The sequence below is a fragment of the Diabrotica virgifera genome, chromosome 5, assembly GCF_917563875.1.
Source record: "Diabrotica virgifera virgifera chromosome 5, PGI_DIABVI_V3a".
In the NCBI taxonomy this organism is placed as follows: Eukaryota; Metazoa; Arthropoda; class Insecta; order Coleoptera; family Chrysomelidae; genus Diabrotica; species Diabrotica virgifera.
Genome location: NC_065447.1, coordinates 235,835,920 through 235,849,046, shown reverse-complemented (window position 1 = coordinate 235,849,046; position 13,127 = coordinate 235,835,920). Strand labels below are relative to the sequence as shown.

The window sequence follows — 13,127 nt, the reverse complement described above, 5'->3', positions numbered from 1 at the left end:
TTAACCAAAAATGAAGCACATTTCGGAGAAAACTCATTACAAATTATTTAAAGTGTTTAAAAGAAGCTTCATTTTTGTTTTATAAAAAAAATTCTAGCATCAAAATTAAACAAGTTACGCTCAAAATAAAGTTTGTCCCTTTTGGTTTTAGTAAAAAAATCGAGAAAATCACCCCCTAATTAGTAACTTAAATGAACTTAATCGTTACGACTTCACAAGTTTCTTGACTCGTGTATATATTGTTTATATGATCTGTAAGTTTCATCGGTTCAAAGGGCTTATTATTGAAAGGGCTGTAGTTAAAAGGGGTTGAACGAGTCACTGATCACGAATGTATGCAAATTTAGATACACCAAATCTCAATCAATTTTTGTCTAACAGAAAAACAAAAAAATACATGATATTCAGAAAAGCAAATCTGACTTTTTTTGTTTTACGAGATTTTTGGTATCTCTCACAATTTTTAAGTTATTTTGAAAAAAAAAGCATATTTTTCAAAATTTAAATTTTTTAAAATTTTATTTTTAAAACCAAATTTTTTCAAAATAAGCACTTTAAATCGATGAAACTTACAGATCATATAAACACAATATAAGTAAAATAATTTGTGGAGCGGTAACGAATAATTTCATTTAAGTTGCTAATTAGGGGGTGGTCTTCCCGATTTTTTTTTTGCAAAAACAAAAGGGACCAACTTTATTTTGAGCGTAACTTGCTTAAATTTAATACTAGAAACTTTTTGTAAAAACATAAATAAAGCTTTTTTTAAACATTTAAAAAAGTTATAATGGGTTTTTCCCAAAAAGTGCTTAATTTTTTGGATATTTCACGTCGAAATGTTCTATTTCAAACTTGGTGAATATGAATATATTTTTCATTGGCTATAGCTCTGGTTCTACGAGATCCAGAGACCTAAAGCGTACACCATTTTTTTTTTGCTTTTTATAGGCTATATTTTTTCTAAGAACGTTTTTTTCACAAAATACTTACTTTTTGAGTTATTTGCGAAAAACCGTCTAAAAATGTGGTTATTTTGTTGAAAAATGAACATATTCACTCACAAATAACTCGAAAAGTGTTGACTTGGCGAAAAAGCTCTATAGAACAAAAGTTACTTAAAATTAGTCAGTTTACCCATTTTCGGACTTATTTTGGACATATATTTTTTTACCCCCAAGAGGGGGATAAAGCCACTTCCAGGGCAAAAGCACATATCGGCACAATATCACTTTTTTTCTTTGACATGTAAGCTATACGTATGCCAAATTTCATGTCAATACAAGCGGTTCTTTAAAATTTAGAGCAAAAACCGTGAAAGAATGGACTAAGAAATAAATCCTTGAATTTACTTGGCATATGAAGCGATATTCTTATGTCTACAGGGTGAGACAAAAATATGCATTAATGACATTTACGATTTTTGGTTTCTGAATAAGGCAAAATGATTGCGTTCTTTCGCACCGTTTCAACTTTTATAATTATATTACATAATATATGACAAATAGAGTAACTCATAATTTCTTTACAGGCTGCCCTTGGTCCAGTACTTCTGAGCATAGTAGCAGCTGACTCCAAAGAACACGATTGGGCTTCAAAATTCCTTACCACCTGCGTTCTCTCCATCGTCGTCACGGCTCCAACAGGAGGCATACTCATAACGATTCTAGGTCCTAGACTTCTAACTAAAACGAAATTCATGCCAGAACCCGAAGGATGGAGAAGGAGTCACAGGCCATCGATCAGGGATATAAGTATAATTAACGAAGAAGAGGAAAAAGAACCGCAAGAAGTCTCTAGTGATTCGGGGCAGATCAAAACTATAGCTGTCATCAAAGAGGTTGTTTAAACAAGTAAAATGGATCTGTCAAAATGGAAAAAATAGTTTGCTTGGAATTATTTAAAGTTCAATTTTGATGATACTTCATGATCTAACGAACCTACAGAAGTAACAAAACTGATCTAAATTTGATCTTTGTCTAAGTTTAAAGAGTTCTCGTAGAAAAAAAATAGTGTGCGCTGTACAACCAACTTATTTCGAACAACATACAAATATTTTATCTTCACGTTTATGTTTATGTATCTATGTTGATGATCAGTGATTTTAAAATATTCCTCAATAGAACAAAAGAGCATATTTATAAGTATCTTCTTTCTGGTTTCTTGGAATATTTTCTCGGAAATATTCTCGGATCTATGACAAGTGTTTGTACATAATGCAGATCTAAAAGTATGTATATACTAAAACTGTGTTTTAATAGTTGTAGTCAAGTAATAGAATAAAAAAAGATTATTTTTTATATATAGTTTTTTTTCACTGGACCTATTAGGTATGTACATTTATATCCACATCAGTTGCCGGTAATGCAATCCAATCCCACAAAAACCCAGGTATGTGCTTCCCACTTTAGAAACAAGCATACCCGAAGGCCTCTGGAGGTGGAATGGCGTGGTCAGATGCTGGAACACAACGAGACGCCAAAATACCTTGGCGTCCGTCTGGATAGAACTCTGTCTTACCGATACCACTGTCAAGATGTCAAGAAGAAAGTATGTGCCAGAAATAATATCATCCGCAAGCTAACTAATACAAAATGGGGAGCACAACCACACACTCTCCGCACTTCTGCCTTAGCATTATGTTTTTCGGCCGCTGAGTTTGAAGCACCAGTATGGGCAAACTCTGCTCACGCAAAGAACGTTGACGTGGCTCTAAATGAAACGGTTCATATAATATCGGGTTCCCTGAAACCGACACCTATCGAAGAGGTATACCCCATAGCTGGGATTGCTCCACCACCTATCAGGAGGAAGGTCACGTCAGAGGTAGAACGAAAAAAGCAGGAGTAGGACCGAAGACACCCCTTATATGACCACCAAACTCAGCCAAGCAGACTAAGATCTCGGAAAAGCTTCCTGAAAACATCAAGACCCATCCCCGAAGCGCCAGAGACGCGCCGAATATACCTATGGCAAGCGTCAGCTACCACGACACATTTTCCTCCATCAGAGTAAATGGCTGCTGGACACAATTTACCGTATCCGACTTGGAAAGCGCTAAACAGACTAAGAACCGGCGTTTCACGTTGTGCTAGTAACCTAAAAAATGGGGATACCAGGAGGACGATACCTGGGACTGTGGCGCGGTTCAGACCAGCCGGCATCTACTATCATTCACAGAGATGAGAGAGAACTTCACAGAACAAGACTTAATTATAGCAAATGACAGGGCCATCTATGTGGCCAACCATTGGAAATACATAATTTAAAGTTGTTGGTGTTCCGGACACGGAAAGTAAGTAAGTTGCTGGTACAGCACTTCGTGAGCCTTGGCCAACTCAAAACCTTTCAACCTTCCATCCTTTCCTTGTCGTCTTTATCCGCTTACTTTAATCTCCCTTAAATCTTCCTGCAGATCGTTCAAATACCTGAGTACAGGTCGCCTCCTTCTTTTTCTTCTGACCGGTATATTTAGCATAGCTACTTTAGAGGATCACTTTTATCCACGCGCATAACGTGGCGTACCCATATTAGGCGGTTTATTTTGATAGAATTAACGATATCTTCATCACCAATGGTCTATAGAGTAGGGATGGCGGTTTTTGACAAAACACCGGTTTTCGGTTATACCGGTTTTTTTCCTACGGTTTAACCTGGCGGTTAAAACCGGCCAAAAAAACCGGTTTTTGGAAAAACCGGTTTTCGGTTTTTTTAATCCAATAGGTTACAAAGTTACATTTACAGTACACTTTAGTTTGTGATACTCCATTCGACTCGATATCAATATGATCAAAATTAGTACTATCGAAAGAATATGTACATAGTTACATACATCGATAGTGCATTTTAACTCATTTAATACTTCCTGTATGAGTGTATCGTTTTGAAAACGTAGGGAAATTCTTGGAGATTCCTATTCGTAATCAGTAATTCGATATTCATATTCAGAGCATTATTTTTGGTAATCAGAAAAAGTCATTCACTTACTTTCAATGTCAAGAGTTAAGTGTGCAAAATAGATGATGTTTGCTTCTAATTCAACCAGATCACTTCTTATGTAAATATTATGATTACAAATACCTTTTCAAGGAAATATTATAATAAAACTTAATAATTGTTTCTGGCTGATGTGAGATTGCACTTTCAGTTTGCTTCTGCATAAAATAAAATAAAATTTGAATTATGGTTTTGTTTGAAATAATAACTTGAGAATAATAATTATGATTGGGATCCAAAATAATACCTAACCTTTTTTTTCTTTCTCTGATTCTGGCCTTGGTTTAGAACTAGAACCTTTAGCCACGTAATTGTATAACTTATCACTAACTCAGGTGTAATGTGTAGTATGTATGTGTTGAGTAAGTGTCTTGTTACTTTGCAAAGTCGACGTCATTTTCTTTGCAAAGAGACGCTAATTTGTATCCGAACGTCTGCGGTCCCTCCGGTGAGTACCGATCCCACAAGGACAGAAACTATTTTCATTTATTAATTTATAATAAATGAAAAAATTCCTAACCCTGGTGAGATTCGAACTCACTACCATTCGGAACTTTCGATCCAAAGGTTAGGCGCTCTTACCACTGAGCCACAGAGGGGTTTACCTAACCTAATCCTAATAAGCGTAAAAACCTAATAACCGGTTTTTACTTTAAAAAGAAAAAACCGGTTATAACCGGGACAAAAAACAACCGGTAAAACCGGTTCTTTTTTTTCCGGTAGGTTTTTCCCATCCCTACTATAGAGTTTGAAATTACATATATCCGCCTTCTCCATAGACCCTGTTCGTTAATTTTGCCGTATATGGTTCTCAATACGCAATAACCTTCTTTCAAAGATTCGTAGTAACTCTATCCCCCGTCATCATTGCTCATGTTTCAGATCCATAAGTGAGTACTGAGCATATTACTGTTTTATAAAGTTTGCACTTTCTTACTGTTTATATGCTTTTCGCCCCTAGTTGAGACCTTTTTATTTCTTTGCATGCATTCCACTAGTGACTTAAAGTAGCAGAATTCTTCCACAGTTTCTATAGTTTCATGTTGCATCTTTAAGTTATTTTATTGCATCCTGATATAGTCAGCATGTATTTAATTTTCTGGGTGTCAACCAGCAGGGGGTCCAGACAAATAATCCCCGGACAAATAATCCTGGACAAAAAATCTCCACAAATTATCCCTGGACAAAAAATCCCCGGACAAAAAATCCCCGGACGAATAATCCCCGGACAAAAAATCCCCACAAAAATCCCGGACGAATAATCTCTACAAATTTTTTTGGACAAAATATCCCCAAAAAAATCCCGGACAAAAAATCCCCAAGAAATATTTGTTGCCGAATAGTTCTCTAAAAGTTTTCCCGAAATTTTACCAAATTTCGAATTCCAATTCCATGCTGAAAACTTCAAATTTTACATGAAAAAATAGTGTGAGTTTGTTAAAAAATCGTGGAGAAATAAAATACTTCAACGTCGGAATTAACAGGTCGACAGATCTACAACAAGTATAAAAAGAAGAAGACTCTAAATTTGAAACAGTCAAGCACGTTTTCTTTTTTATTTGTGCATAGGGCATATTAATTCCAGTATTCCAATATTCTGGCAAAAATAAGTCTTCGCCATACCTATATTAATAGTCTCTAAAAGAGGGTTACAAATGTTTGATCGTCACGGTTTAATATTTCTGCGGGTAGGTTGTCTGCTCCAGGTGACTTGTCTCTGGCTAGAGTCTGAATTACTTTATTTATTTCTTCTAAATTTGGTAGCTCAGTTTCCTTCTGTTCTAGTTCTACATCATCTCTACCTTCAGCTCTACTTCCTTCTTTATGAAGTATTAGTAGTATTAGATAAATATTCACCACTAGAGATGCTCTACAAAAAAAAACTGACTGGAAGTTGTGGAGCGAGTCCTAACACAAAGAGCATAACCGCATATTTATGCAATGGGTTTCTCTAGCTACGTTGTGTATCATTCGACCTACTAGAAGACTATTCACCATCCCAAGAAGGAAGGTCGGTCGATAGAAACCTCAACTGGAAGAACTGGAAGACATTAAATCCTATTAGAACTGATGCAACTCCAGCAAAGATCAACAAAATAAAGTGAAAGCTGTAAATAACTAACGGCAATATGTGCGAATGTGGAGAACAACAAAATAAGGAGTATCTTGTCATGTTCAAGATGTCCCTCAAAGAGCTCTGATTGGTCAAGGATACAGCAATGCACGTGACCCATTACTGGACCGAAAACCTCAATTATAATAAATTAGATGTAAGTCTGGGACTCAAAAAAGTAAAGTAAGTATCGCTTTCAAGAGCAAATAATAAGTTTACAAATAAAAAAATTTGTGTACATATTTTGAAGGGCAATTTACAATAACGATTACAATAAAAAAATTATATAATTGAATGAAAACTTAAAAAATTATGATACTGCAAAGTCCAGTTGCCCTTTTAATATAGAATAAATTAAAATTCGTATGAGAACAATTTGAAATTCATTCGACCTAATTAAAGTAAACACTCGTTGGAATGATGTATAAAATTGCTATCGAGGTGGAAGATGAAATGAATGTTTGATAACTTTGTCGATAAAGACAGGCAGATTAACATTTTTATCGTTACTGCGTAATTTAACTGATCTGAGTTATCATAATAGCTTTTCTTGTACATAAGGAAATGTTTTGAAACAATATTAACCACGTATATACCTGGATCCCGCGTACCAAAAAAAAGTTGATTAACAACAAGCTGAAAACTTGTTAATAGCTTAACGGTGTCTAGTCGGACAAACTTTGATGTGCAGGAACACTAGAACAGGGAAAGTTTTAATTGTGGAACAGTCTAAAAACTTGGAACGTCAGATTACGAAAACGTCTCATGTATTTTGTCGGACAGAACATCCAATTGATTTGTTACCCTTTTATTAAACGCTCATGCAATAATCAGACCGCTATTATTAACCAACACGATTCCTGTAATTTGACATGTTCTTCGTGTTCCACTCATTAAAATGACCAGTTGGAGATAAACACCAGTCTGTTTTCTGCACGAGAGTTTAATGAAATGGTAACAAATCAATTGGAAGTTCTGTCCGACAAAATCCATGGAACGTTTTCGTAGTCTGACGTTCCAAATTTTTAACCTGTTCCACAATTAAAACTTCCCCTGTTCCAGTGTTCCCATACATCAAAGTTTGTCCGACTAGACACTGTTAAGCTATTAACACATTTTCAGCTTGCTATTAATCAACTTTTTTTTGGTACGCGGGATCCAGGTCTAGTAGTTTTCAGACCTTATACACTATTCGATTAAAATAACATTTTTAATCTATTATTGTTTATAAACGATAAAATCTTAAGCAGAATTAGTTATATTATCACTTGGACTACTGGTTTTTCTGACACTGAAATGATCTCCACAAAGAAGGCAAACCAGGGAGGAACTATAAAACGTTGGTTTTTTTGATGAGTGATGCGTGTGGCTGGCCTCCACAAAATGTACAACTTTGGAGCATAGAAACCCCATAGTCCAGAGAAATAAGGTTTTTGTTGGGACACTTGAGCAGCCAGGTTGTAAATGAGCTTTTTGGGCACTAGCTATATACCTAATACATTATAAATACAAAAATGCCCGTCACAGTTCGGACGAGAATTTTAGTTAAACAAATAAGGGTCAAAAATGGCAGTTTTTTCGTTTAAATCGCTACAGGTAAAAGTAGGATTATTAAACATCTTATTTACAGTATTCATCTTTTAGTTGATGAGCAAAGGTGTAAAATGGCAGTTTTGAATTTTGATTCGATCATTTGTTGCTTCGCTAATTGCAAAAAAGACTAAAATTCCGAAAATAAAAAATTTGCTATAACTTTTGCGAAAATGAACTTAAGACTTTTATATTGCATAAAAAGTTTATTCAACTAGTACATACAATGCCCAAAAAATTTCAAGATTATTCGACAATTAGTTTAAATATTCAATTTGTTTATCCCAAAGAGATTTTTTTGCAATGGTATTGTTCAGAAAATAATAATGATACAGCAATTCTGTGGAAACCACATGAACGAAGAATACTTATATGAGTAGAAGAACAAAGCAGATTCTGCCATCAAGATAGGGAAATCAATGTGTTAGAGAGAGAAGTACCTTTCCAATGAGTAAGAGTGAGATAGATGCTGACGTCACAAGGAATCTTCCATAATGGAATCTACCATAGTTATTTTCCGCTAGATGGCGCCACCAATTCGCCATTTTTATTCCATTTCAGTATTTTTAGATGGCGGCATAGCCAAAACGGCACTAAAGCATATCTCCGTTGTTATTGGTTCGACGTGTGAGGTATTGGAAAGGAGCGCGTTGGCTCGTGACGTACAAAGGGATCGTTGGAAAGCGACATGTTACATATACTATATTTTATCTACGACCATAACACAATATGTTATTTAAACCAATCACGTGCAGAAATCTAAGCTTAACGAGTTGCATACTATATTTTATCTACGACCGCAACATATTCGGCATTTTTATTCCAATTCGCCATTTTTATTCCAATTCACCATTTTTATTCCATTTCAGTATTTTTATTTAAATTCGCCATTTTTGATCCAATTTTCCTTGACATTACGTCAAAGAAATCTACCATAGTTTAGCTATTAGCCGCTAGATGACGCTATTTTTAAATTAAAATAGTAAATAAATTAAAAATAAAACAATTTTCCGTTCTGTGCTAGTCGCCACGCTCTTCTTCTTTTTGTCAACTGTCTATTCTTCTTCTTTTACATAATATGTTATTTAAGCCAGTCACGTGCAAAAATCTAAGCTCTACGTGTTGCATACTATATTTTATCTACGACCGATAATTTAGTATGTTTAAGCGATGGTGACATCTCGTTAGCATTGGTCTGATTGGAGATTGTCATACGTTAAAGGTGTGGGAAGTATCGAATATCATAAACTAACTCTTACGAGCTGCATACTATACTTTATCTACGACCATAACATAATATGTTATTTAAACCCGTCACGTGCAGAAATCTAAGCTTTACGAGTTGCATACTATATTTTATATACGACCGCAACATATTCGGCATTTTTATTCCAATTCGCCATTTTTATTCAAATTCACCATTTTTAATCCAATTTGCCTTGACATTACATCGAAGAAATCTACCATAGTTCAGCTATTATCCGCTAGTTGGCGCGACCAAATCGTTATTTTTATTCCAATTCGCCATTTTTAGTCCATTTTTAATCAAATTCGACATTTTTTATCCAATTTGCCTTGACACAGATATTACGTCGAAGAAATCTACCATAATTCAGCTATTATCCGATAGTTGGCGCTATACATCTCGTTAGCATTGGTCTGATTAAATATTGTGGTACGTTAAAGGTGTGGGGAGTATCGAATATGTTATTTAATCCATAAACTAACCGTTACGATCTGCATACTATATTTTATGTACGACCATAACATAATATGTTATTTAAACCAGTCACGTGCAGAAATCTAAGCTTTACGAGTTGCATACTATATTTTATATACGACCGCAACATATTCGGCATTTTTATTCCAATTCGCCATTTTTATTCAAATTCACCATTTTTAATCCAATTTGCCTTGACATTACATCGAAGAAATCTACCATAGTTCAGCTATTATCCGCTAGTTGGCGCGACCAAATCGTTATTTTTATTCCAATTCGCCATTTTTAGTCCATTTTTAATCAAATTCGACATTTTTTATCCAATTTGCCTTGACACAGACATTACGTCGAAGAAATCTACCATAATTCAGCTATTATCCGATAGTTGGCGCTATACATCTCGTTAGCATTGGTCTGATTGGCTATTGTGGTACGTTAAAGGTGTGGGGAGTATCGAATATGTTATTTAATCCATAAACTAACCGTTACGAGCTGCATACTATATTTTATCTACGACCATAACATAATATGTTATTTAAACCAGTCACGTACAGAAATCTAAGCTTTACGAGTTGCATACTATATTTTATCTACGACCGTAACATATTGTAGCATGTTTAAGTGGTGGTAGCATTACAGTGACTAAACGGCTTAACGTAGAGAGGCATAGACGTAAGGAGAGACATGGACAATAAAGGTTGTAGGTATGCCTAAATGGCTTAACGTAGAGAGACATAGACAATAAAAGTTGTAGGTATGTAGTGTCCACCAGTATGGACGCACAAAAAAAATGCCGTAGATCTACTGACAAACTGGGCATTTCGCAACATCTGGCAACAGCGCCTCCCATAAGAGCCTGTGTATTAGAGTTAGATAGAAAATCAATTTTTCCCCAGATGCTGGGGAAATAAAAAAAAATTAAGGTCCATTCTGCTCATTTTTGTCTCGTTTTGTGGTGGAGTCCCCACTTTTACGTCACGATAGGACCAATAAAACCGAAGATATAACTAATGTCCTTTTGGCTGTATTCTGAAAATACGTAACTAAAGCCTCTCATAACGTATAAGATATAATAGAAGCATTCTTTTGATATGTCCAATCCATCCCTCTCTGAGAGATATGCGAGGTATCATGTGATTTAACAAATTGAATAATATAGAAGAATTAAACATAACATCATGCCATACAGGCATTAGATACAAATGATTTTACCAACACACACAGAAAAATCAAATACAACAGAATGTTAAAAATGTCTTAGTTCTGTATCTTCGATCCTATTGGTCCAATCCAGAAAAATCAAACACAGCATCATGTTAAAAGGACCTTAGTTACGTATCTTCGGTCCTATTGGTCCAATAGTGACATACGAATTCTCAAATGATTTAACCAATAGAGTACAGTGACAGAAAAATAAAATACATCATGTCAAAAGATCCTTAGATACGTATTTTCGATCCAATCGTAACTTACAGTGCCTCAACCAATAGAATACAATGGCATAAAAATCAAATACATCAGTATGTCAAAAAGGCTTTAGCTACGTATTTTCACAATACAGCCAAAAGGATATTTATTAGTTATATTTTCGGTCTTATTAGCCCAATCGTGACGTCCAACGAATAAAATACGACATAAAAATCAAATACATTTTCGTCTCTACTGAGAAACACCCAAATCTTTCGTATATTATTATACACAGGCGTTCTTTCATTATGTCCAAACTAGTAAACCTCTTGTTTTTAACATGCAGCTCTCAATATTTACATTATCTCTCCCTAGATCCAAAATGTCAGTGTCTCAAATCAAATTTAACCAATAAAATACAATGACATAAAAATCAAATACATCAGCATGTTAAAAGAGCTTTAGTATTTTCGTTTCTACAGAGAAACATCCAACTCTTTCGTATACTATTATACACAGGCGTTCTTTCATTATGTTTAAACTAGTAAACCTCTTATTTTTAACATGCAACTCTCAATATTTACATTATCTCTCCCTAGATCCAAAATGTCAGAGTATCAAATCCAATTTAACCAATAAAATACAATGACATAAAAATCAAATACATCAGCATGTCAAAAGGGCTTTAGTATTTTCGTTTCTACAGAGAAACATTTAACTCTTTTGTATACTATTATACACAGGCGTTCTGTCATTATGTCCATACTAGTAAACCTCTTATTTTTAACATGCAACTCTTAATATTTACATTATCTCTCCCTAGGTGCAAAATGTGTATCAAAATGGAGCAGAAATATATGCAAACCACAAATTGCTAAATCTATCATTATATCGCTAATACCTACAATACATATCAGATAAATTCTTTCGCTAAGTCCAAACCACCAATATTTCTCATATTATTTTCAAACCAGATTTAGAGTTCTAGTCAGTTGGAGAATACATATTTTTGTTATAAAGTAAGTTCTAAATGTGATGTCAAATAAAAGCCCATACATAAAACAAATTGAATTCATCGATATGAAAAAGAACTTCGACTGAGTGCAATATAAATGACAAAGACAAAAAATATATCTAGAAGAAAGGTATCTAATAGAAATAGGTCGCAAATGTTCAAAGCAAAAGTCTTTTAGTATAATTAGAGTAATCTGATTGAGGTAATTACTTATTATGGGTATACACAAGTTAATAATAAGCAAAAATCGAACTTCTATTGATCCAATCAAAAAAATCAAATACATTTGTATTATGAGAATGATCTCCGAAAGGGAAATCGATAGGTCAAAATAAACTCATTTTAAAGTAAAATTGTGGCTTATTCACAATAAAAATAATAAATTGCATAAGGATTCTGCTTCGTAAACTAATATAGTTTTAAATATATACAGATTTAACACGGTGAATGTATCTTGCTCCTTAACTATTTTCGTCTTCTTGCGCTCCTTATTGTTTTACGAAAGATACAAAAAAAAACACGAAAAATACACGATACGTAGGTAGAAAATAATGACATTCTTAATTATGACTTAATCATTCTTTCGAATGTTTTTAGTACGCATGACTCTAAGAATTTACCCTGGTATGATTCTGGTTTCGAAGGATCTTTGGACGGTTTTAAAATAATTCGAACTAAATATATTCTTACCAACCATCTGGAAACTTGAGGTGTGTGTCGATATAATTCTTTATTTGCACTAACGCCATTACTACAATCGGAAATTTTCTTAATCATTCTATAATGAATATTGTCTGTTCCAGGTACAGTATTTTAATTGCATTTTAAACAGGTTTCTAATTCATTTATGGAAAAATTCATCAAACCAAAAGAAAGTAAGCATTTAGAACAATTAAAACTACTGATATAACATAAACAAAATCACTAAAAAATATCAAAGATACAGATATCAGAATCAGATTAGAACTTTCATATTATGATACATTTGTCTATGGAAGAAAATAATACGGTATGTACAAGATACAAAATTCAAGTATTGGAAAAGCCATACAAGAGGCGCACCAAATTCAAAAATCTTGACTATTTAGTCTAAACATGAATTAAAATTTCTAGTTCTATCTTCTATCTTCTAGCTTCTCATCCAGCTTGAAATAGGATATTAGTATTCATATTTATTATTTCAAAAATTTTAAGATATCGTGTCTTTTGCTGTAGGTATACTGTCACATTTTCAATACATATTACCCAATTTTTAATTACCCATCATCGAGTTAATTTATAAATGCAAT

The 13,127-nt window shown here is 34.0% G+C and overlaps 1 protein-coding gene across 4 annotated transcripts in view; it reads left to right on the top strand.

Annotated features, from left to right (window-relative positions):
- The window catches only part of LOC114331754 (sodium/hydrogen exchanger 9B2), a 264,063-nt gene extending 261,766 nt beyond the window's left edge, over positions 1–2,297 (top strand). For all 4 annotated transcript variants that reach the window (XM_050650887.1, XM_050650889.1, XM_050650885.1 and 1 more), the window contains one exon: positions 1,529–2,297. In XM_050650887.1, the coding sequence (XP_050506844.1) occupies positions 1,529–1,846 (318 nt within the window). In that variant the 3' untranslated portion in view covers positions 1,847–2,297. The remainder of the gene's footprint in view (positions 1–1,528) is intronic.
- Positions 2,298–13,127: the final 10,830 nt, after the last annotated feature.